We start from the raw sequence: 27,923 nt of genomic DNA, 5'->3' as shown, positions 1-27,923 counted from the left end.
CCCAGTCAGATGCCTGGTCCCCTAGTCTTAACGCTGTTAATGGAGGGACAACAGAGGCCCCGGCTCCTTCCCTTTCCAGGAGGGACCAAGGCTGAGCCAGAGGCTCTTTGGTTAGAAACTAAGATTGACTTCAGTGAGGAGGGTGACAGATTGGGAGGGGGCCCTCCGAGGTCTGGGAAACTCAGAGGCCCTGGTCTGGGTATGGGAGAGAGCTTGGATCAGGAAGGGCAGGGTTTGCCTCAGCCCAGCAGGTCTGCCAAAGGACTGGGAAGGCAGTTCTGGTGGGAGGGAGGGCGCTTCCCAGGAGGCAGGGGGAGCCGTGCTGCGGTGGGGGCTGTGGGCCCAGCTGCCATGCGACAGGGGGAGGGGCAGGGCCAATCCAGGTCGGGAAGGACGAGGGGAGCCCCGCCAGCAGACCCCTGCTCTGGTGGGAGAGTCTGTGGTGGGACGGGCACCGCCCGCTGGCCCCAGTGCTACTGGCCCTTGGGGATGAAAGGCTCTCCCTCCCCAGGCTCAGGATGGGGGCCTGGGTCACTGAGGCAGCGCTGCATCCTCTGGGAGCTCGGGCTGTCACTTGACGCAGGGGTGAAGACGTCGTCGGTGCCCGGGGACGAGAGCTCCTTGGTCCGCATCATGATGCCCCTGTCGTCCTCGTGGTCCTCCTTGGCCACCCTTCCTGGATCCCGGTTCAGCCCCAAGACCTTGCTCTTCAGCTCCTCGTTCACCAGGTCCACAGACTCAGGTGACTGCGGGGAGGCTGGGTCGATGGTGATCACAGGCAAGTCGGCCTTCGGCTCATAGGCCAGCGGGTCTGGGGACAGAGAGCCAGGCACAAGCTGGCTTGTGCCCCTGAGCCCTGCCCAGCGTGCGCCCCACCTCAGCCCGTGCCAGCAACTCCTACAGAACCTCAGCAATCCTGGCGCGCTTCAAATCACTCCACAGGGGCCTTTCCAAGCCCTTGTCAACACAGCAGATTGCTTTTCCTCCCCTCGGACTGGGGTCTAGAGGTAGGACTGTGTTCCCCTCCTCAGCCCTGGGGCTCCCATAGGAGTCCCTCCTCAGACCAAGAATTCAGGCTCCCTCCTGAGTCACCGGGTCCTGGAAGGCCTGCCCTTGTTTTCCCCACATGCTGGTGATCCCAACGGTGCAGCCGCCTCCAGCCTCCCTGCCAGGCACCCAGCTCCTCAGCATGGGCCCCACGTGGAGCGCTCTGTCCCTGGGGAGGACAGCAGGGCCACTCTTCTGCCCCCTTTGGTGAACCCCCAACTCTACCCGATGTAGGAGGAGCTTGGGAGGTCAGGGAGGGAGCAGCCGGTCCTCCCCGCGGGCTCTCTGAGGCCCATTCCTGTTGGAGCCTCATCCTCGAGATGGTGGCACTGTGTGCCCAGCCTTGAGGCCCCTCGCCCAGCACCCTACGCCCTGCCTTACCTGAGCCAATGCGGGCCCGCGACATGGTGGGCGAGTCCAGCTTGTGGGCCGGCACCGTCAGGTAGTTGTTGATCTGACAGAGGAAGGGCAGACGGGGTGAACATGGGCGGCCCCTCTGGACGGCACCCAAGGCCAGTGGCCACACCCTCCTTTGGTGTGTCTGGGGTGCCCGCTCCCTCTTTCCCCGGGCCAGTGCTAGGTCCTGAGGGCTTGGCCCAGCCTCTTGTCAAGCTCTGCAACCTCCGGGGTGGCCTTGAACACCCCCCTCGCTGCCCCGCCTCTCCCACGGTGACACTTGCCCAGACTCTAGCTCCAGCCCCACCTACCCCTGAGGTACAGACCCAGAGAGTCAACTCAGGAGTGTCACCTGGGCCCTGGATGGCCCCCAGGTATCTCAATGCAACACGCTGGAACTGAACTCAGCCTCTTATCCTCCTTCAAAAGCTGTCCCTTCCTTGGTGTCCCCTCTCCCAGCCACCACTCCTGACCGCCCCAGTGGAAGGCTAGACGCGACCCCTGACGCCTTTTCCTCTTCCCTCAGTCCCACCTCAGTCTGGTGACCAAGTCTTGCTGCTTCCACCTCCTAAATGTCCCTTGAAGCTGCCTGCTCCTTCCCTCCCCCCGCCACTGCCCTAAGCCGGGCCACCCCCACTGCTCCCCATGTCATTCCCTTGCTTAGAACCCTCCTTCGTGACTCTCCACGCCCTTGGAATAAAGCCCAAACCCTAACACCATTAACAAGCTTCCTGGAAAGCTGAGCCCCCTTAGTCTGTGGTCAGCAGCTTATGCCCAGCTTCTTCCTTCCGCCTGGACCTCCCTCTGCCACACTCCCTCCCCTGTGGCTCTTAATCCTAAGCATACGCTGACCACTTCCTTGTTCAAGGTGCTCAGGGCCCCTTGCACTTCCTGTCCTGCACGGGCTACTGCATGAGAAGCTCCGTAAGCGAGGGACTGGGACAGTTCACCACCGGATTCACAGAGGGTGCTCTGCTGCTTGGCACTTAGGAACCGCGCCACAAACGCTTCCTGAACAAATGAATGAAGGCGTGTGTGCCTTGCTTTGTGATTTTGGACAGGTCCTTTTCCCCTGAGCCTTAGTTTTCTCACTAGAAAATGAGGGGTTAGAGCACATGGATGGACTCTTTTAGCTCTGATGCCTGAGGACACAATGCGGAAGGGGGCCTCTTTGCTGCTCTGAGTGGGGAAGAGGGAGAGAAGGCAGCTTTCTGGAACCCGCCCTGGGGCTCAGCCTTTGAAACAAGTGGAGGAGGCCAAAAAACCAGATCCGAGTGGCTCTATCTCCAAGAGGGCCTGGTGGTTGCGGTGCAGGAAGAGGAAGAACCCAGGCTCCCGGAGAAAGGTGGGAGCCAGCTCCAGTCCCAGACACACCTTCTGCTCCAGCTGCCGGGCCTTCTGTCTCTGGAGCAGCATCTGGTTCCAGGCCTCCTCGTAGGGGTCTGCCACCAGCGTGTGTCTGTTGTAGGACCGCAGCTGTGGGAGGAACAGTTGTCAGGCAGGGCAGGCCCCAGAAGCTGGGCCTGGAGGGGCTGGGCGGCTCTGGGCGTGTGGCGCAGGGCTGGAGCAGAGAGGGGGCGGAGGGGCTCCTCTACTGTAGGGGGGCCGGGTGGGGAGCAGCTCCTCACCCGCTGCCTGGTCTTCTGCAAGTTATTCCTCAGGATTTTGCGGATCTCCTCTTCCTTGTCCTTGGACAGTGCTGGCAGGATGCGCTCGGCAGGCAGGGACTTGGGGTGGATGTTCCTGGGATAACGAGGCACAGATGAGAAAACTCCTGGGACCCTGGGGCTTGCTGGGCTGGGCCAGAAGGGTCCCCCCGGGATGGCCGGGGTGGGGGGTGGGCCAAGCCTCTGGTCCTCAGTGTGGCCCTGCAGCTCTCCCGCCCACCCCAGTAGGATGCCCCAGGGGGCCTGCTCCAGGTGCGTGTCGAGGGGTCAGTGCGCCTGCAGAGGCTGCCAGGGTTGGCCACTAGCACTCACTGCATGGAGACGGTGGAGACGGCAGAGGGGATCTTGCCCATGCCCCCACTTTCCACCAGCTCGATAGCCTGCTTCATCTCCATCTTGTGGTAGAAAGCGATAAGCTGGGGCTCCTTGGAGCGCTCGCCAGCTATCAGACACTTCTTCACATACTTCTTATTAAACCGATTGAGCCTGGTGGGAGGAGGGAGGACATGGATGAAGCCACCTCCTGGGATGGGTTGATGCCCAGGCCCCGGGAGACCCTTACCTGCCCCTCCCACCCTCCTGCCCACAAGGCCTGCCACCTACTTGTCCTTCCAGTGGTGGTGGCCGTAGTGGCCACAGATGTCCTCGATGCCTGTCAGAAGGTGGTCCAGGAACTGAAACGGGCCCAGGGCCAGGTCAAGCCTTACTACTGGGCTCCTCCCCTACCAAGACTTCTGAATGGGCGCCCCCCTTCCACCCTAGTGCAGCTCTGCTCAGCCCAGCCCTATAGTTCCAGGACCAGCCAGGAGGTGGCACCTATACCTCACTCATCCTGAATCCCAGAGAAACCTCAAGCCCTCTGGCCACTGGGGCCCGGCTGAGACCCCTTCTCTGAACCCACTTGTGCCGATGCCTGGGATAGGTTTCTGCAGAGGCAGAGACTGTGTGACGCCCCTTCCTCAAGTTCTAGGCTGCTCATACCACACCCCCCTATGGTGTGACCTGGTGACCTCAGGAGGCTGAAGGACCGCCCGGGCACTGGGATGAGGGAGGAGGGGCTGACTGAGGGCATGGACGCGAGGCCTAGCTGCTCCCCAGCTTCCGGAGCCTCCTCCTGCAACACAGGGCCCAGGCCCAGCTTCCAGTACCTGAGTGTGGATCTCCTCGTTGATAGAGCGCTTCGTTTCTTGCTTTTTCTTCACAGCCAGAAGGTCTACCAGGGGCCGAATGGTCATGCCCTGGAGGGCAGGTGGGTGTCAGGCACTGTAGCTCTGCTACTCTGGCAGGGAGGCCACAGAGGTACCCCACCCCAGGGTCCTTGAGTCTGGGATGCCCTCTGCTCTGAGGTCCCCAATCTCCCAACCTCCCAGCAGCACTTACATAAAGCAGGTCCTTAAGGCCCGCTTCTCTCCAAAGACACAGCCAGCGGTTTCACAGCCCATCCAGCCGAGTGACTCACACACAAGGCATCTAGCCCAGGTCAGGGGTCAGAGGGCCTGGGTTCAAGTGTGAGCTCCACCACAGATGCATTCTGTCACCCCAGGGAAGTCAGGCCTGGCTAACAGGGAGGACCACCTCTGCTCCGCCCCCCTTGCAGGACTGCCACCCAGGAGGACCTAGTAAGAGCAGCAGCAACTAATTTAACTGCACACTTGCCATGTGCCAGGACCAATTGTGTTTTACTAGGATTAGCACTTCAATACCCATGATGACCCTAAGAGGGAAGCCCATTCATTATCCTCATTTTACAGATGAGAAAACTGAGACTCAAAGAGGTTAAGTAACTTCCTAAGGTCTCACAGAAGTAGTAAAGCTGGATTCAAACTCAGGCAGGGAGGTCCCTACCTCAAAGCTGCTTTCATTAAAAATGGGCTTGGTAGGGCTCCCCTGGTGGTGCAGTGGTTGAGAATCCGCCTGCCAATGCAGGGGACACGGGTTCCAGCCCTGGTCTGGGAAGATCCCACATGCCACGGAGCAACTAAGCCCGTGCAACACAACTACTGAGCCTGCGCTCTAGAGCCCGCAAGCCACTACTGAAGCCCGTGTGCCCAGAGCCCGTGCTCCCTAACAACAGAAGCCACCGCAATGAGAGCCCGCGCACCACAACGAAGAGTAGCCCCCACTAGCTGCAACTAGAGAAAAGCCCGCACGCAGCAACTAAGACCCAATGCAGCCAAAAATAAATAAATAAATTTATATTTTAAAAAAAGGGCTTGGTAAACCATTAGCATATACAACTGCAAAGTCAAGGTGGAAGCAGGGCAAGATGACAAAAGAGGCAGTCCCCTCTGCTTTTAAAGGACAGAAAAAACAAGTCCAGCCCGAGGAAGTTTCCTCTCTACTGTTTTTTCCTGAGAAGGCAATGATGTTTCCCATCTAGGGCCTGGCCAGGATTAGTGTCCAGGAAAGATGGAGGGGATGGTAGAGAAACAGAGGCCCAGACAGGGTGTTTCTCACTTGCCCAAGGTCACAGGTCAGATAAGGAAAAGCAATTTACATCAACTCAGGCTGGGCTTCCTTGGGGACTCTGAGGGCGGTGAGGCTCTCAGCTAAGTCTGGGTTGTTTAAATGCCCAGGAATCACGGCCAGCAGGCTGGAAGGATTCTTCAGGATCATCCAGTTCAGTCCCCTCACTTCACAGATGGGGATCTGAGACCCAGAGATGGGAGGAGAGTCCTTCCCGGGGTCACACTGACAACAGCAGAGCTCTGGCTAACTCCAGACCTCCTGCCGGCCAGCTCAGGGACCTTTCCAGTTCCCCATGTTGCGCTATTATTCCCATTTTACAGATGCAGAAACTAAGATCCTAAGACATTAAACCACTTCCTTAAGCCCCTACAATGAGCATCATGGGCCTGCTGACTGGACCCACTCCTCTTAATGCTATCTGGATTCCTAACTAAACTAGGCAGCAGTCTGGTTACTTTACATTCTGATTGGTCACTTTTCAATGACGCATGATCACAACTCTCTCTTTACAATTTAGGACACTGGGGCCCAGAAAGGGGGAGTGGCTTTCCCTGTGATAACTGCACTAGTTATCAGTGGAGCTGGGACTAGAACCCATGGGCCCCCTCTTGGGTCACGTGCTTCCACTTTCCTGCTAGAGTCAGGGTCCCCAGGCAGGGCTGCTCCACCCTGTCCAGCACCTGCACAAAGACGGTGAAGAAGATGACGGTGATGATGGCCGTGAGGAACAGGTCACACATGGGAAAGTGCTTCTTGTCCAGGAGGTAGCCCAGGGAGAAGGCGATGGCCCCTCGCAGGCCCCCGTAGGCAATGATGAACTGGTCCTTGGGGGTCAGCTTCACGATGCGGAACTTGTTGATGAACCAGGTCAGGCCCAGCACGCCTGCCAGGGAGGGGAAGAGAGGGGTCAGGCTGTCCCAGACCCTCCTGGCTTCTGCAGCAGAGAGACTTCTCTGTCTGGAGGAAGCCTCCACTAGTAAGCCCACCCGGCTCACTCGTTTCTCGGGTCCCTCGGCCCAAGATGCTCCAGATCCCTCAATCCAAGAGCTGCGTGGATCTTCAATTTAAGGGGGGCCCTCAACCTGGATGTATTTTAGAGACATTACAGAGGCCTCCAGTGGCTGGAGGTCAGGAGGGGGATGGGAAAAGAGACGGCCACAAGTTGACACCTATTAAATATGACGGATCTACTTTTCTGTGTGTTTGAAATCTTCTGTAATAAAAAGTTATTTAAAAATGCAGAGTTCAGAGTCCAATCTCAACCCACAGAACCAGAATTTCTGGAGGATTAAAGGGGTTTTAAGACAGTGCAGCAAGTAAATGCGACGGCCAGACCTAACCTCAGAGAGGAGGTGAGATCCAGAGCGGGGAAGCCGTGCCATCACTGAGGTAATGTGTGTCTGGCAGGTGAAGCAGCAGCCAAGGGCCTAAGGCCTGGTCCCCGTGCGCACCCCCAGCTAGCAGCAGAGGTTGGAAGGAACTGCAGGCAGCTTTGAAAGTGCTGAAGTCCAGACACTCACAGACCTGGTTCTGTGGGCCTCCACTGGCACACCATGACTGTCTCCCCAGAGATCACGGATGCACCTCAAGCACGTCCCTCTCCCCTCAAAGGCCTATCATGGCCTCAGCACTGCAGACAGCAGGAGTGGGGAACCCAGCCAGGAGCCAACCCCAGCCCCTCCACCCAGCACACTTCTCACACACACACAGACACACACACAGCACCCACCCCCACCACGCACACACACCTCCCCTGGCTCGGGCCCGGGACCTCACCCAGCACTCGGGCGATGAGGCAGAAGAGCAGGGTGCTGATGACAAAGGTCCAGTTCCAGTGGTGGGAGCCGGCCACGGTGGAGACACCGAGGAAGATGAAGATGAGGGTCTCGCTGACGCTGCTCCACATCTTCAGGAAATACTTGATGGTCGTGTGGGACTTGTGGGAGATGTTGGCCTCCACGTAGGGGCGCATCACCACTCCCGAGGCAATGAGTCTGGGGTCAGGGAAGCGCGGGGTTCAGGGTTCAGAGTCGAGCTGCACCCTCCCAAAGCGCCTCCACAGCCAGGGAGGCGGACAGGTGCCCGTCTCCTGAGCTCCCCTTACGAGTCAGACGCCCCTGCGGGCTTCGCACACCTGTTCTCACTCAATCCTCTCACCCAACCCTGTAGACACAGGCATATTCTTGTGTTTTCTAGACGAGAGATCTGAGACTTGTAGAAATAAAGTCGCCTGCCCACGGCCACACGGCCAGCGAGTGGCAGAGCTGAGACGCACACGAAGGGCTGCCCAGCTCCTAGGCCTGCTCCTTCTCCCCGAGGCCACGCTGCCACTCCACCTTACAGAAGTCAGGTCTGCGGCTTCAGGTTTATCCCCCCGAGTGTGGCGTCCCTTTAACCTGTGGGGGTCCCCACGGGGAGCTCTCTTCCGAGCAGCAGCCCGAGGCCTCCCAGCCTGGTGCCCACACCTGGGCCCCATTCCTGCTGGCCCAGCCTCCTCGCGGTCACCCCCAGTGCCCCACACTTCCAATGGCCTCCCCTACTGTGAGCACCTTTGCACCTCACTGCCCCTCCACACTCCCCTGGCTTCAAGACCCGTCTGGGGCCTCAGGACCTCCAGGACCCTCACTTCAAGGGAAGCCTGGAGCCTCCTTGCTGGGGCTGCTGAGGGCAGCAGCAAGCGCGAGTGACTGTGTCCGGCTACCACCAAGGGGTTGCGACAAACGAGGGGAAGAAATAGCTGGGCTGAGACTTTCCAGAACCTTAAACTCAGTGCTTCAGGGGCAGCCCCGGGACCTGGAGTCTGGATCTGGGGGCTGGGCGCTGGGTAGCTCCCTTTGACCCTACAAGCCTGGGGAATCTGAGTTGGCAGCCCCCCACGCCATGCCCAGACTCACGCCATGATGCCCGACAGGTGGAAGAGCTCAGCTGACAGGTAGGCCATGTAGCTGTAGAGGAAGACGAAGAGCGGCTCGATGACGCGGATGTGGGAGGTGAACCGGGAGGTGAAGGCTGCGATGACCCCGTAGACCACGCCCACAAACACCCCGCCCAGGGACACCACAAAGAAGCTCAGGAAGCCGAGGACGATGTCCACGATGCCCACGCGGTCGTAGTTGGCAAACTCCTCAAAGAGGTGATACAGGACCTAGGAAGAGTGCGCAGGTTGGTCGGCAGGATGCCCCACGGCTCCCTGGGGTCCACCCAGGGTGCTCCTATCCCCTCCGCTGACCACGGCCATGTGGTAGCAGAGAAACCCTAGCACCAACCAGGTGCCAAAACCACCGGCCTCGGGGCCAGAGGGTCTTCGGGCCTGCAACGTGCTGTGCAGGTGAAGAGCACAGCTCTGCGGCCAAACCACCTGGGTTGAAATTCTGGCTCTGCCGCTCCCCAGTTGTATACGTGAGGCAAATTACTCAATCTCCCTGTGCTTTAGTTTTCCTGACCAGAAAATAGGGGTAATAGTCCCGACTTTACAGGGCTATTGTGAGATTAAATTAGTCGATGAAGGCAAAGTGCCTATCACAGTATTAGCTGCTACTGCACCAAGTTCGCCTCTCATATCCTTGCCTGGATTTCGGTTTTTCCTTCGGCACAAAGCAGGGGGAGTTCAGATAATGAATTAGGACAGGACTTAACCGCTGAAGTTCTCTGAAAATATACACGGCCAGGCCATACATACCCGACTTGGACTGTCTGGAAGTGGGGCCCAGAAATCTCTGCTCAACGGGTGGTTGCAATGAACCACCAGGTTCAGGCACTGTGGGACGAGAGGCTCTCCATGGCTTCCCCACCTCCGGGCGGGGGAAATAAACGGTCATTGTATCACTACCATCAGACCTTAAGCGGCACTTCATACACAGTAAAGCGCTTTGATTATGGTCATGCTGCTCGACACACTACAGCCTGAAGAGGTAGGCAGGCTAAGGATGCTTGTTCCTTTGCTAAACTTAGGCTCAGAGTAGTGAGCGACTTGCCAGATGGCCCCCAGCCCAGGAGCAGCAGAACCGGGCCTAGAGCTTGTTCCCTGACAGCCGTGGATGGGGCCTCCCCGGGCATTCAGCTTAGAGGTTCTGCCCCCTCTTAGGTGCTGGCTGCTTGGCCTGCTCCGAAACAGCTCTACCTAGAAACCAGCTGGGGAGTGTCCAGGCCCGGGGGACGCTGAGGGAGTGGGGAAGAGGACCTGAGGGTCCCTGAGACAGAACCCTCTGAAGCCCCCAGTACCTGGGCCGCACCTGGAAGCAGGGCACCTTTGCTCCAGGGCAAAGGCCTGAGGTCACTCAGCTTGGGGCAGCCTTCAGCTCTACTGTCTGGAAAATGGGGCACTCACACCCATGCCCAGAGCTCTAGAAAGGGCCTGACTGGGGCTAGGCAGGAAGGGGAGACGCCAAGCACCGGCCAGTCACCGGTGCTGCCAGGACACAGCCGTCTGGGAGACAGGGCAGGGCTCCGGTGAAGGACAGCAGTGCATTCTCAGCCCTGGGCTACCTAAACTTACTCCTGGCCTGAGGAAATTCATGGGCCCCTAAAGTGCACCACCTGGGCCAATGGGGCAGGTATAGAGGGCAAGGTCCTCCTTTCTGGCCTGGTACCACTGTCACTGGGACTAGAGAAGCAGAGTAGCATACTGGTAAGCATTTGGACTCTGGACTCAGACTGTGTAGATGTGAACCCCAGTTACATCATTTATCAGCTAATATGACCTTGGACGAGTTCTCTCAGTGCCTCAGTTTCCTCACCTGGAAAACTGGGGAAAATTACCATGCTAAGCTCATGGAGTTTCTGTGCAGATTAGATGAGACAATACATATTCCGACAGGAAGTACTCAGTGAACACCAGCGATTACCACCAACGCTGCCACCGTCTTGGGGAGGTGTGGCCGTGGCCCAAGGTGGCTGGACTGAGGTATCCACTCTTGCAACCACGCCCTGCTGCTCCCCAGTAGTGCCAACCTGAACCCCGACACCCAGATCCTCTGGGGAGGGCTTCGTCTCTGGCACTCACTGATTTTGCAGACATCAGTGAGTGTGACTCCTGTCAGAACCCCGGGAGGATGACAGGCTAAGCACTGCAATCCCTGTTACAGATGGGGCAACAGGCTGGTGTGGTAACCCTGGGCAAGAAGAGACAGGACAGACGCCAGCCTGCTCAGGTCAGGCTGCTGCTCCACCAGCCTCACGAGGAGCTGACGAGGGTGGCGGGGAAGGAAGAGGGAGAGGAAGCCCAGGCTGTCAGCAGCCGACCACCACCGTCTGTCGCTTCTTTCAGGTGCGGCTTCCTGAGGGGCTGGGGGGGAAGTGGGAGTGTGTGTGCGAGCGTGCACACGTGTCCTTGTGTTTTCCTGTGCGGGCAGCTGCTCTCTGAGGGGTCCAGCTAGGAGGGGGGTGTAGGTGTTTCCACAACACAACGTGAGTGTGCACATACACGTATCTGTTTCCTGAGGAAGCCGACTGGGAGGAAGGGTATGTGCAAACATATACAGCCTTGCCACGTGCAGACCCTGCCGTAGGGGGTGTCTGTCCTCGCTAGACCCGGAAGGAAAGCACTAACTACTCTGCCACTTTGCAGCTGTCAAAGGTGAGGCCCAGAGAGGTACAGTCACTTGCCTAAGCTCACACAGTAAGGAAGTGGCCAACCCAAACCAACCCACTTGTCACCTTCTGTAGGTTTTAGAGGCAAGGTCCCCTTCCACAATTGCTGCCCTCGAACTCTGCGCAAATTAAACTCTAACTTAAGACACAGCTAACATGAAAGCCGAAATGCCCCTCAGAGACTAAACGGTCTATAAAGGGTAAACTGAGGTACAAAGAGGACAAGTAATTTAACCAAGATCACACCACAATCCATCAGGGACAGAGCATATGACCTGGTAAGGCCAAGAGCTCAGGCCCTGGAGTCAGACAGACCTGGCTTCTAATTTTGGTTCTATCATATTCTAGCGAGTTATTTAACTTCTTTGAGCCTGATTCCTCCTTTGTAAAGTGAGAATAATAAGCACCTCCTAAGGTGGTCATGAGGATGAAATGAGATAATCCACGTCCAGTGCCCATCATGATGTCCGCACACAGCAAGCAGGAAGGGACATTTGCTATCTTATTACTATCATTAGCGGGTGGATGTGGGATTCACTCTGGACCTGAATTCGGATCTGCGTCTTGTGTGCACGTGGGTGTGGTCCCTGCCCCCTCACCACAGTGACGGCGTCATTGAGCAGGGACTCCCCGAAGACAAGGATGTGCAGCAGCTCATTGATGTGAATTTCCTCGAAGACGGCCAGCACGGCCACGGGGTCCACGGCTGAAATGATGCTGCCGAAGAGCAGGTTTTCCAGGAGGCCGATGTTGTTGATCTGCTCGCCGCCCACCAGGCACACGGCGTACATGAGGCCGCCCAGGAAGAAGGCATTCCACAGCGTGCCCACCACGGCGAAGATCAGGATGGTGCCCAGGTTCTCTGTGAACTGCCGCAGCGGCAGGAAGTAGCCCGCATCCAGGATGATAGGCGGCAGCAGGAAGAGGAAGAAGACGTCTGACTGCAGGAAGGGGGGCGTCTCGCCCACGCCCTTGATCAGGCCCCCCACCAGCAGCCCCACCACGATCAGTAGGCAGCTCTCCGGGACAATGCTCGAGATGGTGGGGATCACGTGGAAACCTGCAGAAGGTGAGAGAACGGGAGGCATGGGCTTGCGGGGAGCAAGGAGAACAGAAGGCTGGGGATGGGGTTGGGGACGAGGAAGGCAGCTGGTGAGAGGGGCACAGGCTTGGTTTCAGAAGGCCGCTCTGTTAACTTCCTGAGCCTCAGCTTCCTCGCCTGTAAAACAGAGCTGGTGATACCAGCCTCAGAGGGTTGCTGTATAAACTAAGTGATGATGTTGTTAAAGTGCTTTTTGCAAAGGATATACAGATGCTATCTCTGTCACTGTCATAAAGTAGTATAAAGAAGCAGCTCTGTATGCCTCCAGAAAGCAGAAATTATACACTGATTACGGAGGCTCCAAGTTCCCTGACCACCCTGTCTGCCCAGGTCAGGGCAGGAGTTCTTTTCTGGTGCCGTCCCCACTCACAACTTCTATCTGCAATCCTAAGGGCATTACCTACACCTGAACCCAAGTCACTTTCCAGGGACAAGTTCAGGGAGACAGATGTGAGCTCAAGACCAGGCCTAACAATCCAACAATTCTGTCTGAGGGAAGACAGCCAGTTCCTCATCATGGAGGTATTTAAGCAAAAGGCAGACAATGGTTGGTAGGGAAGTGACACAGGAGATAGAAAGAAGCACAGAGGAGTCAAAGAGTATCAGTGCAGGAAGGAACCTGGGGAATCATACCGCCAGGGGCCTGCAAACGTGCAGAACGCACGCAGCAACTTCCCACCCCAGACTCGCGTACCTTCCTGCTGAGCCCAGAGGGCTGCTCAGGAGGCCGACAGCAATACATCACTTTTGCATGTGAGACAAAACCTGTTTGCCACCCTGTTTCTAGCCCAATTCCACCCACTTTAAAGACAGGGCAACTGAAGCTCAGAAAGGGGAAGGGACTTGCCCAAGGTCACACAGCAAATCAGTAGCAGAACCAGGACAGAACCCAGGTCTGACTCAGAAGCTCCCATCAAATTCCACAGTTCTTTAAGTCAACCCCTCCTTCCTCCCCATTAAGGCATAAAATGCCCCTCTGCTGGAGACCCATCAACTATCTCCCCAAGCCAGGTCCTGACCAGCAGTAGCAGCAGGCCACTCTCTGCAGTGGGCCCCCTTGGTTCCAAACCCAGAGCTGGGAGGTAGCAAAAATCCCTTTCAGAGAGGGCACCTCTCAATGCTATGGGTTTGGCCATGGGTTTTTGGTTTGTTTTGGGTGAGGAGGTGGGTGGAGAAGACCTGGGCATCTAGCTGCATGTCGGGCACATAACCCCCAAGGTCCTCTTGGTTAAGAGGGTCTGCTTGACACTTTGCTCAAGGTGAAGGCTCTTGCTCTCCTCCCCTCCTTAGCCTGTAAGCTCTGTGCAGGCAGATTCCATACCTGTTTATGATTATATCTCCAGGGCTGGGGACACAGTAGGCACTCAACAAGTATCTACTGATCTGAAAATGCAAAGGGCTTGGCCAGGACCCACATGATTCCCGATAACCTGTTTGGCCAGGTCTCTGCTCTCTTCATCCCTGAGATCCTTGGGAAGGAAGAGAAACATCCCTCCCCATGCCCAAAGCCCTCCTGCTCTCAGGTACTGATCTGGGTGGCGCCAGTACAGCTACAATTCAAGACTCAGTACACTATCCGGCCCAGAACCTTGTCACAGCGCCCAGCACCCAGGAGATACTCAAAACATGTTGGAAAAAACGCATCTCCATCCTAGGCCAGGAGACGTGAAAACAGACCTGACCAAAAGTCACCTCTTAGCTAAAAAGGCCCCCTCCCCCGTCCCCTGTCTTTGAGGGCCCTTCAGTAACCCTCAGTGTTCACCCGGCTGGTACACTGGGAAGGGTAGGTCAGGTTGAGTCTGAGTCTCCCTTGATCACTTGCTAAAAGGTTAAAGCCCAAACTTTCAGCATTGCCTCCATCATCTGGTCTTGCTGAGGTCTCATGCTCCCCGCTCCCCACTGTCAATTTTTTTTTTTTTTGGCCATGCTGTGCAGCTTGCGGGATCTTAGTTCCCTGACCAGGGATCGAACCTGGGCCCACGGCAGTGAAAGCACCGAGTCCTAACCACTGGACTGCCAGGGAAGTCCCTCCACTGTTTATTCTTATGTTTCAACCTTGCCGAATTCCTTGCAAATGAGCTACATCCTCTTCTGCCTGCAGAACTTTGCGTAGTCTAGTTTGCCTCTCCAGAACACCATTCCTGTACCTCTACCCACCCCCCCCACCAGGTGTGGGTGACACCATATCCTTGGGGAGACAGGACAGCATGTGAGTTTGGGGAAGCCAAACCCAGCCAGCTGGCCCCCACCCCCCTACCCTCCACCCCTGCGAGCTGAGCACCAACGGCTGCCTCAGGAGGAGGCAGAGTCTAAAGAGACAGCCCAGGGCAGGTGGAGGACAGCTTCCACCTCCACCTAGCATGTTAGGCCCTCTCTGCCATCATCCAATCCAGAGCTTTCCTGGCCCCAGGAAGTGCCAGGCAGTGCACGGAGACCCAGAGACAAATAAGGCACAGCCCCAGGGTGGGGGTGGGGGGCTGTGTGTGTGTGTGTGTGTGAAACAAGCCAAGAACAATAACACGAAGAATGTTCATTACTCCTAAAGGTGCATCAGGAGCCAGGCCCTGAGCAGGCAGCATGGCACATGTCACCTCTTTAGTCCTCACAACAGCCCTGTGGGATAGCTATTGTCCCCATTTTGCAGAAGAGAAAGCTGGGGCTCCGGCAGAATTCAGTAGCCTCCCCAGAGTCTAATGGAGGAGCTTGACTCTAGCTCAGAGCATCTTACTTTCTTCAAATAAGCCAGCCCCCAGAGTACCTGGGGCTGGAGCCCTGCTCCGGGAGCAGATCCTCCCAGGCCTTCCTGTGTTGGCCCTGCCTCTCCCAGGCTGGGGAGGAAGGTCTGGGATCCACTCTGGCTCCGGGCCTGCGGGTAGGCGGCACATTACTGGAAAGCAGCTTCAGGGGGAGGGGCTAGATTCTGTCATCAGCACGTGGAAGGGGGCCTGAGGGCCTGTTCTGGCGTGTCCCTCTCCCAAGGCCCTGACTCCACCCTGTGGAGTCCCCACCCTGTACCCCTGAAGAGTCCCTTCAAAGCGCAGGAAGCTTGCTGACACTGAGTGAGGTGGAAGGGGGGACAGTTGGGTTCCTGGTCCCCTCACAAAGGCCCAGCACTGAGGCAAGACCCCAAGATGCCAAGAAATGAGGCAAAACTTCCAAGGCTCGAACTCGTGGCAGTGGTGATGTCACCAGGATGGAATCGGCGGTGGGGCAGAGGCAGTTAGAATCAGATCCAGCTCCGTGAGAGGCGAAACAGACCTTGGAGACCATCCAAATCCTCCACGACACGGTTGGGGAAACTGAGACTCAAAGGGAAGCGGTGAGCTGTCAGTGGTCACGACCAGTCCCACCACGAGAACCCGTGAGGCTCCAAGTCCAGTGATCGCTCAAGCCACACGGCCTCCTTCAGGAGCACCCAGGCCTCCCAGGGCAAGGACAGGAGGAGAAGGTGTGGAATTCAACATCCCCGCCATGGGGCAAACCCCCCGACACAGGTTGGGGCTGGCCTCCCTTTGATGTGAAGAGGCTGGGGGAGGGGAGACGTGTTTCTCACTCTGTCCAGTGTAGGTGGCAGTTGGGCAAGTGGGGGCACTGTGGGAACACACACACACACACACACACATACACACTCACACACACTCTCACTCTCTCTGACACACGCACTCGCTTTCTTACACACACACATGCACACAATCACCCATATTCTTGCTCTCTCTGACACACATACTCTGACAAACACACACATTCACCCACCCTCTTCTCCTTCTTACACAGACACACGCACATACTCTCTCTCTGATACACACACGTAAACGGAACAGGCACTGGACTAAACTTCATATTGATGCGGGGCTCCTGGTCCTCTGCAGCCTCTCTGCTCTCCACCATGAGAACATTTTATTTACAGCTCCTCAGACTGTCCCCATCTGCTGAGACTGGCACAGTGGAGCAGGCAGGCGAGGCTCTCCCACATCACCCTTGGTTGCCGGGGTGACCAGACACCCCAGTCCCACTTCCCGAATCTTTCCCCTGCCCTGGCGGTCAGAGGAGAGTGCCGGGAAGAGGGGCCTCCTTGGCCCACCAGTGCCGGGTCACCAGGGACCCAGGGGCACGCGATGGGCTCTGCTGCCCTAGTTCCAGGCCTGAGGACTGCTCTGGGGCTGCAACTCGGCCAGGTCCCAAGGGGTTCCTGGTTGCACAACAATTCCGTTTAACTCCCTCTTCAGCTGCCCCAGCAACCAGTCTCAACTACAGTAATGAAAGGTAATAACTCCCAAGGAAAGCCTGGCACTCTATAGTTTATAGCAATGTGTTGACACGTCTAACTTACTTGCACCTCACCAAGCTCTGGGAAGTCACAATTACCATCCCCTCATTTTAGAGATGAGGAAACTGAGGCACAGAAAGGTGAAGCAACTTGCTCAAAGTCAAGCGGCTGGTAACTGATTCAAATCCAGGCAGTCTGGCTCCAGTCTCTGTTCTTAGCCACTCCCTACGTTATCCCTGGTTTTATTCTTATTTTGTTTCTAAGGGGAGCGTCAGAACCCAGGACTGAAGAGCCCCAAAGTGGTTCCCAGGGTGCCAGAGGTGTTTCTTCCCAGGAGCTCTTCTCCAGGGAAGTCGCGCCACTGCTCCTCTTCCACTCTAGAGGCCAAGGAAAGACCTTGGGGAATCCTTCCCATCTTTTAAGCCTGCCGCCTCACTCCCCAGTTAACTCAGCCAGAAGGGGTCAGTCTTCTCCTGAACTCCTAGGGTAGGAGGAGGGAATTGTCAGCCCCTGCCTGCCTGGTCTGTATTCAGCTCCGGTCTCCACTGGGGCCGAAGGGTTCTTTGGGGTAGGAGGGGCTCTGATTGTTCTTGAGTCAGATTCCTCTCCGTGTTGATTCTTCCCACCATCAACGTCAGCTCTGAGGACCAGGGAGAAAGATAAACCAGATGCAGTTGGCGGCGCCTCAGTAGGTTTGCAGCCAGACCGGCAGAGACAAAGATGTGTGGCGCTCGCCCCTCTGCCCTTGGTTCCAATCAGGGTGTAGCCACTGACTAGCTTGGTGGCCTTGAGCAAGTTACATCTCCTAACCTCAGTCTCCCCATCTGTGTAAAAGCCTATTTCAGAAGGTTTCTGGAGCACAAGAGGACATAATCAGGGCAAAGGATGCCAAACAATGCTAGCACTCAATGCTGGCAAAAAGCGGTGAGTGCTATTATTATTAGAATCTTCAAAACCCAGGTATAGCACGAATCACTCTACGTTATCATGACCTGCTGGTGCGCACCTGTCCATCACTTAGGTGTTAAGCTCCCTAAGGGTGGGAACTTTCTAGAGTCAGCTGGGTCTCCAGCTGCCAGCATAGAGTAGGCATAGTAACTATTTGTGAATTGAGATAAAACTGACTTTCAGATGTGAAGCGTGGGAAAAAGGAAGGGGGCTCTGAAATTTCAAGAGTAGGTGATGCTCCCAGAGCAGGGACCATCTGAATTGGGCTTTGAAGTTTACCAGAGAGAGAAGCAGGAAAAAAGGCCTTCTAGGGTCTGTATCCTTTAAAGACCCCAGCATAAGTACCCTGCACATAGCAAATGGATGTATGGGTAATGAATGAATGAAAAACAAGGAAAGAAAAAGACAAACAGGAAGGCTTGACTTCGCCAAGACTTTGCCAATATCCAAATAGGAGTGTTGCTGAAAAGAGTAAATGAGATGGCGTATGTCAAACACTTAGCACAATACCTGTTACATTTCTCTTTGAGTCTTGGTTCCTCCTCTGTCGCTGGGGTGATGACTGACCTGGTCACCCAGTGACCAGGGTGGCTGTGTCACTGAGATCATTTATTTAGAGCTCCTGGCCCACAGGAGTCACCCAATGAGCGACAATTTTAAAAAAATGTAAACCAACAGTGCCCACTCAGTAAGACTATATTTGATCATGATTCACTTTAAGATACAATCTCCAGCACAGAGAAGGAGAAAAACACTTACTGGACACTTAGAGTGTCTGATGCAAGGCTTTTACATAGCTCCTCTCATTTCATCTCATATCCTGACCCCCATTTGACAGATGAAGAAACTGAGGCTCAGAGAGGTGAAGTGACTTGCCCAAGGCTACCTAGCTGGGAAGTGGCAGAGTCAGAATTAGAACCCAGGTCTCCTAATTGCCAGTTCTTTGTGCCAGGTTGCATCAATGAAAACTAAACGTGTGATCACCAACAGGAAGAGAATTCAAGTCTGCAATATGCCTCCTCTGCAAAACAGCCAAAAATAAATCTGTTCCAAGTACCTGGAGAAGAACTCTTCCCCATGCTGGTGGAGTCTGTCTCTCTCTGTGCCTTTTCCCATCATTCTTCCAAATGGTACCTCTATCCCTTGCCTGTTTCAATCCACATCTCAGGGAGACAGGGTCCCACCCTCTGGGAACATCGAGTCTGGGTGGGAAATTAGCTAATAAGCTAGCTGAGAACACAACAGCATACGCTGGGCCACCTGAGGCATGGGGAAAAGACGACTGAGCCAGGAGGTCAAAACCTGGGTTTGAGGCCCAGCTCTGCCCTTTAGTAACCAGGAGGCTTGGGCAAATCACCACAGACGACCTCAGTTTCCTCAGGGGTAGACAAGTGAGAATCAAGGGACTGGATACAGAAGCACCTGTACATTGTGATGTGGCAGACAAACTTCAGAGATGATTGATAAAGGGGAGGTAAGGACAGAAATGCCACATGGGCCGGAGGGCAGGGGGGACAAGGAGACGCGAAAGCAGTAAGCAGAGTGATGCTGTGACTTGCCGGGCCCTCTCGGAGACCTGGCAGGAGAAGCTGTGATCAGGATTCCAGGTTCGTTAACCCTTACCACTTAACCTCCCATCCCTATCAACCCCTGTCCTCCAGTTGCTAGAAGTCCCCAAACCCCATCTCTGTGCACACAGAGGGAAATCCTTCACCTTGAACTTCTACCCACCTTTCAAAACCCAGCGCAGGTGTCACCTCCTCTGGGAAGACTTCCCTGAACCCCCAGGCTGAGTCAGGTGCTCCTGCAAACTGAGGAGTGAGAGCTCTGTAGCTGGTATTCTAGCCAACTTGGCAGCCCAGCACGCGGGGCTGGCACTAATCTTGTCGAATGGATCTGAGGTGGCTTTCCAAATATCCTGAGCCCCATGAAAATAATGCTCAGGATGAGTGGGTTCAGGGAATGATGGAAGCTTCCTAAAGGATGTGGAATTGAAGTTGGGTCTGGAGGGCAGGGGGCTGATGGGGGAAGAGTGAATAAATGCACAGAGAGGGCGTCTCAAAAGCCTTCCAAGGACCCTGAGGCCTCCAGCCAGCCTGGAAATGAGACTGGAAGTGAGGAAGGTGCTGGCACACAGCTGGAGGAGGCAGGCATGCGAGGACCTAAGTCAAGGGGCCCGAGCTGATGCTGCGGGCCTTAAAAGGGCCCCTGACCTTCAGGTCTGGCCCTTGAGCCAGGTTCTATTCCTGTCCTGCCTTTCACTCCCACCAGACTTCTCCCTGGGTCTCAAGTCCCATTTCAGTACCCCCTACTCCCCCTCACCTCACCCTGAGCTGGAACAGCAACTCTAGGTACCTAGTCCAGCCTCCCCAATCACCCAAGCTCTCCATAAACATTTGCTGAATGAATTTCACTCCCGCAGATTCTCCCCACCCCCCACAGCATAGATGCTGGATGGAGTCCCCATGCGGTGAGGTGGAGGATGACTCACGGAGGGGCGGGGAGGTAGGGACAGGGACAGGGACAGGCAGTAAACAGCCTGTGCGTGTTGACAAGATACAGAGCCCCAGCAGGCAACGGCAGGCAGCAGAGGTCTCCGCGCAGCTAGAAAGGGCAGCAGCTCAGGGGGGTGGGTAGGACCTCAGGCTCCAAAGACTCTCGTGGCTGGTTTGCGTCCCTGGCGGGGGACCATGGGATACACACTGGTTTCTTCTGATTTTTTTCAAAATGGAAATATATTACTTTGGTGATTTAAATGAAATCATGGTCATTTAAAACTTTTTCCCAAAAGTATATGAGTTCATTAAGTCAAAGGAGAATAATCCGCCGGTGATTCTCCGTTTCCTACACCCATTCGACGATCCCCCAACCCCCGAAACAGACTGATATATAAACTTCGAAGCTTTTCTGTATCTGTAAGTTTAAAATTTTTGTGTAAATGGTGTAAGCTACACACTGTGCTGTGACTGCTTCTATGGGGCAGAGACTGCACTAAACATTTCACTGCAGCATCTTGTTCAATTCTCTCAACAGCCCTACTGCAGTAGGTACTATTATTGTCTCCATTTTAAGGTGGGTAAAGAGAAGGTCAGAGGGACGACCACTTACGTGCCCCAAGGTCAGAGAGCCAGGGTTACTGAGCAGTGTTTCAGACCCAGGCTGACCCCACGCCCCCAGCCCCCCACCCCTGCCCCCTGTGAAGCAACCTCACTGTGTGTACGGCCTTGCCTGTGCCGTCATGTATTGGATGGTCCCTCCAAGATGGCATTAGGCTGAAGCCTGCTTCCTTATACTCTGAGATCCTCCACTAAGAGTTCCAGGGAGGCCTCACCTCTGCGGCTGGCAGGGAGACCAGAGGGCCTCGGCTTCTGCTTTCTCCTGACCCTGTGGTGCCACTGGTATCAGAAAAATCTAAATCACATCCCTTTCAAAGGAGGCCTTTCTGCGCTCCCCAGATTTCAACCACAGAGTGTGGAGGAGAGGAAAGCACAGAGTGCTTGAGCTGGGAAAGAACCTGGCATCAGTCTGGTTTCAAGCCACCATCCCCTTCCTTTCCTGGTGCCCCAGGTGTGCCACTCCCTAGCTCGGGCTCTGCCCTCCCTGCCCATCCCCAGCCCCAGCCCTGTCGTGGCTCCTGCCAGACTGCTCTCAGGACTTACAGACAGCAGCAGGAGCTCCAAGCACCAGTCTGCCCCACACCTGGGGTGGGGAAGAAACAAGAGGTTCAATAATAGAGGTTCTATTTCCAGAAACCTTAGAGCCCTGGGAAAGCTGGGTTTTTCTTTTCCTTTTGGTGGGGGTAGTGTGTAGTGTTTGCAAAATCCAAATTTAAGAGAAAACTGAAATTGAGTATACCAAATACCTGCTGTTCTTAATGTCCCAGCTGAAAGTCACTTAGCTTAGAAGCACAACAATGAACTAAATTCATTAGATATAACTTGAACGTGCTCACGATATCATCGTACTCAGATATAGAGAGGTGGAGTACAGAGAGGTGGCCGTAGGAAAGCAACACAAAGAGAAATTCTACCATTTCCAGGACAACAGCTGTGCAGAAAGCAAGTCCTGGCGCCCCATTTTCAGCTGCCGCAGAGGAGGGAGGGGGAGCTGCAAAGAGAGAACAGGACTTAGGTGGTGCTGGCTGGGCGGGGAAGAGGGAACAGCGCCCTGGGGAGGCATCCGGGGCCCCTTCTACCCCTCCCAGCTCAATTGGCTACAGAGTCTACTATGTGCTTCACAGCATCTGGGGGTGGTGATGAAGAAGGGGTGCCTGGCAACCCTCAACTAGGTTTTGGTGACCACTGAGAAAGGCCAGAAAGACACTGATGAAAGAAAATAACTCTCAGAGGACAGAGCTTGGAGTGAGCCTGAGAAGATGGGGAGGCTTCCGGTGGGATGGGCGTGGGGTGACCCTGAGGCTGGTGTGTCTGGGTGTGCACAGGGTGGACCTGCAGAGTAGCAAGGGCACAGGAGCTGAACTCTCACTTCCCCACCCCCAAACCTGCTCCTCCTCCCACGGTCCCTGTCTCCCCAGCATCACTCAGTTGCTCAGGCCCCAAACCCTGGGATCATCCTGACTCCTTTCTTTCTTTCACAACCCATAACCCAGTCCAGTGGCAAACACCGGATCTGGCTCCACTCACTCCCTTCTGGAGCTACTGGCCTCCTTGCTTTGCCCTGGATGCAAATATGATTCCACCCCAGGGCCTTTGCATTTGTTGGCTCCTCTGCCTGAAACGTTCTACACGGAATACGTGGACGTGGACAGCAGATTCCCTCCCTTCTTACGGGTCCCTCCTCAGGGAGGCCTTCCCGTACCCTCCTATCCGCCTACCCTGCTTTATCATTCTTAAGAGCACTTATCACTTCCTGTTTGTGCTCACTGACGGTTCCCCTGACCCAGAATGCAAACTCCATCAAGGCAGACTGTCCCAGTCGCTGTCGTGTCCCTAGCACCTAGAGCTGTGCCTGGCACACAGTAGGCTTGCAATCAGTATTTGCTTAGTGGATGATCGTCTCCTGCCTCAGTGGCCTAACAAGGTTGTTGTGAGGACCACATGAGACCCAGACATGGGAGCACTGAGCAGACCCAAAGAGTCTGCTCACACCGTGTGGCTGGTTGGCCGTCTCCCGTCCAGATTGCTCAAGGGCAGGGACCCTGTCTTACTCACCGCTGACTCTCCAGCACTTAGCACAGAGCCTGGCACAGGGCAAGGGTAAAACTTGTTTGTTGAGTCTGCATGACTATTTGAGGGCAGAATTCCTGTCCTAATTTAACCTAATCTCCAGTGTTTGGCACTAAGCTTGTGTGCACTAAACACTAGCTGAACTGGCCTGAGTCTGAAGGAAGGGCTGGGGTTAGGGAGACACGGGGAAGGTCTTCCAAGCAAAGCCCCAGCGTCCGAAAAGGCAGGACAGGCGGAACGAGTGTGGTGTAGGCAGAGGACTTCTACTGGGCGTAAATGACAGTGAAGGCTGAAGAGGAAACCATCACTCGGATGGTCATAAAGCAGCCTTTTCTCTGGTCCTCACTAAAACCCAAGGCCGTAGACAACAGATGAGGAAACAGAAGCTCAGAGAGACCCAGACATGCACCCAGGATCACGGGTAACAGCAGAGCCAGGTCACAAAGCTGAGACCACTGACCCAGTCCAGGGCTCACCCAGGGCCAGACTGTGAAAAGGCCTTAAGCAGCCTGGAGAGAGAATTCTGGGTCAACCTGGTGAACCAGGCAGAACTGCTGGAGGGCTCTGACAGAGGAGGCGAAAAAGTCCTGCCTGCAAGCACCCTGGGGACGGAGTCAGGGAGATGGTGCTACCCCCAGGCTCAGCACCCTGGGGTGGAGCAGGCCTCTCCAACTGCCTAGCCATCAAGTCTAGGATCCAGGGGCAGCCGGCACTGCTTCCTGCAGATTCCAGCAGGTGGACCAGCCCAGCCTCCATCTCACCTCCAAATGCCTGCAGAGACCAGGAAGCAACACTGGGAGAGGAAAAGGGCCTGAGCCAAGCCCAGGGTGGGGCTCAGGAGATCCGGATTCCAGTCTAGATCCTGCCACCACCTCACTAGGTGCTTTGAACAAGCCCTTGCCTTTCTCTGGCCTCAGCTTCCCCATCCTCAGAGGCATGCTGAGAGCCTTTCCAGCTCTGACATCTGACCGATGAGGCCCGCTCGTGGACAAAGCTGGGGCTCTGTAATACCGTCTCTGTCCATGCCAACAAGCATGATGTCTGGGCTCAGAACAGTCTTCATGCAGAGCAAGACTGCACAAGCAGCATGGGGCAGTGTACAGAGTCCTGGTCTGCCAACAAGGGAGCTGGCTTCTGTTCTAAACTTGAACTTCGCTGTGATCTCTGGCAAATCACGGTACTGCCCTGAACCCCACTTCCTTCCCCTCTAGCATGGGGATAAAGCAATACCGTGGCACAGGGTGGCTGTGAGAAAGAGGAGGGAATGGAAGTAAAAAGACTGAGAGGAAAATAAAACAAACACCCAGAGAGCTGCGGCAATCACCGTGACGACTCCGCTTTCAAGGAAGGTGCAGAGGGAAAGGACACATCTTGGAGGGAGGGGTGGGATGGCAAGGGGCCTCTCTGCTCCTGGGGAGCAGGGCATGTCTGCACTCCAGGGCTCAGCCTATTGTGTGGCCCAGCGTGGCTGCCACCTGACTTGGGTTCCACAAGAGCACAGCAGGAATATGGTGACACCAGAGGTGCTGGGCCCTCCGCGGGAGTAGAGACTCACTCTGAAGCCTTGGCCCAGCCAGGCAGCCAGGCCCTAGTGAGAGGAGGAACCCCGGTCAGGCGGCAGTCTGCACTAGAGGCAGCTTCTCTTGGGGGCCCGGCACAGCCCTCTGGAGGACTGAGGCAGAGGGGCTGGTCCCGTGCTTGTAGGAGGGCTGGGCCAGGGGAGGCAGTCCAGGTGCAGGCTGGGAGCAAGATGGCTGGGAAGGGAGACACTGAAAAAACACACCGGGGTGTCGCCTCAGAATTCTGTCCCAAGTTTCAACTCAAGCTCAGTTACCAGAGGAGGCAGGGAGGCTGGTCTTTAGAACCCAGCAGCCTGGTTTCCTGGCTCTGCCACCTACTAGCAGGCACTTAACCACTGAGTCCCCATTTCTTCATCTGAAAAGTGGGGCTCATAATCATTTCTATGTCAAAGGGCTGTCCTGAGGGTCCGAGGAGGTGATGTATCTGGAGCAAAGGGCTGCCAAAGAAAGTGCTCAGCAAAGGGCGTGGTCCCATCGCTGCCTCCCCAGTCCCAGGCCAGAGAGGGCCCGCTGGCACCAGAGCACGGCTGCCAGGGATGCAGCTGTCAGGAGACCAGGGCACCTTCTGAGGCAGAGCTTGGTGCCCTGTCCCTGCCATCACTGGTTCCAGGCTGAGTCTGGCTGGCAGGAGTTTCTAGAGGTGCTGAGAGAAGACAGAGGGGACGCTGAAGAGAGGCAGAAGCCCCACTGAACCTGCTTCTCGTCCCCCATAAGACCTGTAAGGCTTTCTCCCAGGGCACCTGAGTACAGATCTTGAGAGCTGTGGGTGTGGCTGGGGCCCTGCAGATGCAGGTGCCCTGAAACCTCGGCAGCAGAGTCCCTGCGGTTAAGCTGCTGGAGCTTCCCCCTAAGCAGGTGTCCGAGGCATCCATCTCGGGTCTGCCCTGAAAGTCTCCACACACTTCTCCTGAAAACAGCCCAGTCGGCCGAGCGTTGCGAAGCGTTGGGGGCGGGGGGGGGGGGGCGGACACAGAGGGAGCATTGGCGGGCCTCTCCCCGCCTCCTCTCCCTGTCCACTGGGGACAGTTTGCCACCTCAGGCCTCTGGGAGCCAGGAGATATGCGGAGGAGATGGGAGAGCTGAGCATGCTCAGAGGAGGCTGCCCTTTAGAGGACACTGCAGAGATGAGGACACAGCCGGCTGCAGGCCTTGGTCCTGGTGCCAGGAAGGCCTGGGGCTCCAGAAACATCAAAGGGAAGTTGGACCTCTCCTGGCGAAGAAGATGGGCAGCAAAAAGCCACAGGAGGTTAGAAGAGGCAGGGCGTCCCCAGACCATTTCAATCTGACCCCTCCACTTCACAGATGCAAAGAATGAAGCCCAGAGACAGGCAGGGACTTGGCCAAGGTCACACTGCAAAGTGGTGGCAGAGCCAGGATTCACACCCAGGACTCAATATTCCAAAGCCAGTCCTCACGTGGGACACAATACCACCCCTCATGCTACTCCCACCTTTTTTCAAAGAACCACCTTTTTTCTAGCACTTCACTGTGACGCTTTGTACACATTAACTACATGGTTCTCCTGAAAGTTCTCTGACACAGGTATTGTCATCCTCATTCTGCAGCTAAGAAAACGGAGGCAGAGAGAGGTGAAGGGACGTAGCCCAGGCCCTACAGCTGGTCTTTTTGACTCCAGAGCCACGGCTCAGCTCGGCTGCCTCCATCTCTGAGCCCTGGCTTTCTGTCCTGCTGGCTGGGAGCAGAAGCCTCAGTTTACTTCCAGCTCTGTCACTCCCTTGCTGTGTGACCTTGGAGGTAAGCCACCCACCCACTCTAAACCTCTGATTCCCTCTAGGTAACCCCTAGCAGTACCCACGTGCCCTGGTTCTGCGTGTGCTTTGCTTGCAGAACCAGGAGCCATCTGGTACCCTAGTGAAGACGAATGGAACTCTTGCAGAGGTACCTCCCAGGCCTGGGTGGGGCCTGTGCGCACTGCCTGAAGGGGCACAGCGTAGCCCTCCAGCTGCCCACCAGCATAGGAAGGGAGAGTCACACCAAGCCTGTGCTTTCCCATTTCGCCTTAGTAACGCCATGAGATAGGCAGTGTTTCCATTTTCGGAGGAGAAACTGAGGCTCAGAGCCTACAGAACTTGCACACAGCAAGCAACACAACTTGCTCGCTGTATTTGATCCCAGGACCACCTGATCCCCGAAGACAAGCTCTGCCCTCAAGCCAGGCTGCTCAGTAGGAAACGACCTGCAACAGCTTCCTACTGTCTATCACTCTCGTCCTCAGGGCACAGGTTCCAGAGTCCGGCTCAGATTGTGCGGGGAGAGCCTGGCTGGAGGCTGGGAGCCCATCAGTGAAGAGCCAGGCATGGAGGGGCAAGGTCCCAGGCAGGCTGAGAGGCTGCCCACCTGCCTACTTGCCTGCCACCAGCCCGCCCCATAGAAGGCAGTGCCCCGTGCCCAGGGAGGAGTAAAGAAAGTCTCCATGAACACCTGCTTCCCCCTGGGCAGGGCCCATCGTATGATCCTTCACATGGTACAGAAGTGGGGATACCTGTGGCAGCAGAAGCCGGGAAAGTAACCCCTGCAGGGCAGGGCACGAAGGGCCTGGAACTCCGGCTGGAGCCCCAGTTCTAATCAGCTAGCTCAGTGGCCAGCTTCCGCCTGAGATGGGGATGTTAATGATGACAGCCTCGCTGAGGGCTCCTTAGTCCTCACAACTACCCAGCGCGGGCGGCCCTATCATACCCACATCACAGATGGGGAACCTGAGGCTCAGAGAGGCTGGGTTACTTGCCCAAGGCATCCTAGCCGGTAAGTGGCAGGGCCAAACGGGACTCCAGCCCGGGAAGCTGACTCCAGAGCTGACAGGTACTCATCCTCCAGGGCGTTTCTCAGCCAGGTTCCTCATCTGAGCCACAGAGAAAATGATCTGGATACCATTTTCTCAATTCTCTGAAGGATGGACCTAACTAGAACTGTCTCAGAATGTTCAAAGGACCAGGCTGGGGGCCTCAGTATGAAATAACTATTGTTGTTATCAGTGAAAAGGAAAGAACACTGTCCCTGAATGCCAGTCCCCACACCGTCCTAACTATGGGTCTCGGGTTTGCTCCCCTGTGAGCGGAGGGGACCAGGGAACCTCCAATGGGTCTTTCACTCTGGCTTCCCAGGATTCAAGGTCACTCAGTTCTTCCACTTTCTGGTGCGTGTGACCCTGGGTAAGCTAGTTAACCTCTCCAGACCACAGGGTCCTCATTTATAAATGGGGACACTTCCACCCACCTCACAGGGTCAGGTGAGCCCCACTGTGTTGCTGAAGGCAAAGGGCCCGTGAGGTAAGGCTCAAGCACCAGGTGGTGGTGCCCCCTATTCTTTGAGCAGGACTCCCGTGACGTCACCACTCACCGCCTCTAGAACACATGTCGCTCCACAACCTCACCCTGAAAGCAGATACCAGGGCTCAGAGCCCCTCCCCAAGCCCCACCCTGGACCAACAAGGCACTCCCAGGCAGGGCCTTGCGAGCTCCCTGATATCACTGCCCTGGTGCTTTCATAATGAGCTGCGGCTCCTAGACGGATGGGGGCCAGAGCACAGGAGCCATTTCCGCCGCTGTGTGCCTAGCACCACATGCGGTGGCTAAACTCTGAGGAAAGTGGGGCCCTCCTGGGCTGGTACCGTGCAAATCTTATCATGCCAAATTCTTCCCGGGAAGGGGTGGG

At 56.0% G+C, this 27,923-nt stretch overlaps 1 protein-coding gene across 1 annotated transcript in view; it reads right to left on the bottom strand.

The window, feature by feature from the left end:
* Positions 1 to 473: 473 nt before the first annotated feature.
* The window catches only part of SLC9A1 (solute carrier family 9 member A1), a gene marked incomplete at both ends in the record, with an annotated part of 47,099 nt that continues 19,649 nt past the window's right edge, over positions 474 to 27,923 (bottom strand). The window contains 11 exons of the mRNA XM_082832995.1: positions 474 to 811; positions 1,429 to 1,501; positions 2,818 to 2,919; positions 3,072 to 3,186; positions 3,423 to 3,596; positions 3,714 to 3,784; positions 4,259 to 4,348; positions 6,260 to 6,462; positions 7,356 to 7,573; positions 8,474 to 8,724; positions 11,768 to 12,228. Of these exons, the coding sequence (XP_082689121.1) occupies positions 474 to 811; positions 1,429 to 1,501; positions 2,818 to 2,919; positions 3,072 to 3,186; positions 3,423 to 3,596; positions 3,714 to 3,784; positions 4,259 to 4,348; positions 6,260 to 6,462; positions 7,356 to 7,573; positions 8,474 to 8,724; positions 11,768 to 12,228 (2,096 nt within the window). The remainder of the gene's footprint in view (positions 812 to 1,428; positions 1,502 to 2,817; positions 2,920 to 3,071; positions 3,187 to 3,422; positions 3,597 to 3,713; positions 3,785 to 4,258; positions 4,349 to 6,259; positions 6,463 to 7,355; positions 7,574 to 8,473; positions 8,725 to 11,767; positions 12,229 to 27,923) is intronic.

The sequence above is a fragment of the Leucopleurus acutus genome (assembly GCF_964270905.1).
Source record: "Leucopleurus acutus genome assembly, chromosome: 2".
NCBI classification, from domain to species: domain Eukaryota; kingdom Metazoa; phylum Chordata; class Mammalia; order Artiodactyla; family Delphinidae; genus Leucopleurus; species Leucopleurus acutus.
The sequence above is the reverse complement of the archived record's forward strand: the minus strand, read 5'-3'. Positions and strand labels throughout refer to the sequence as shown.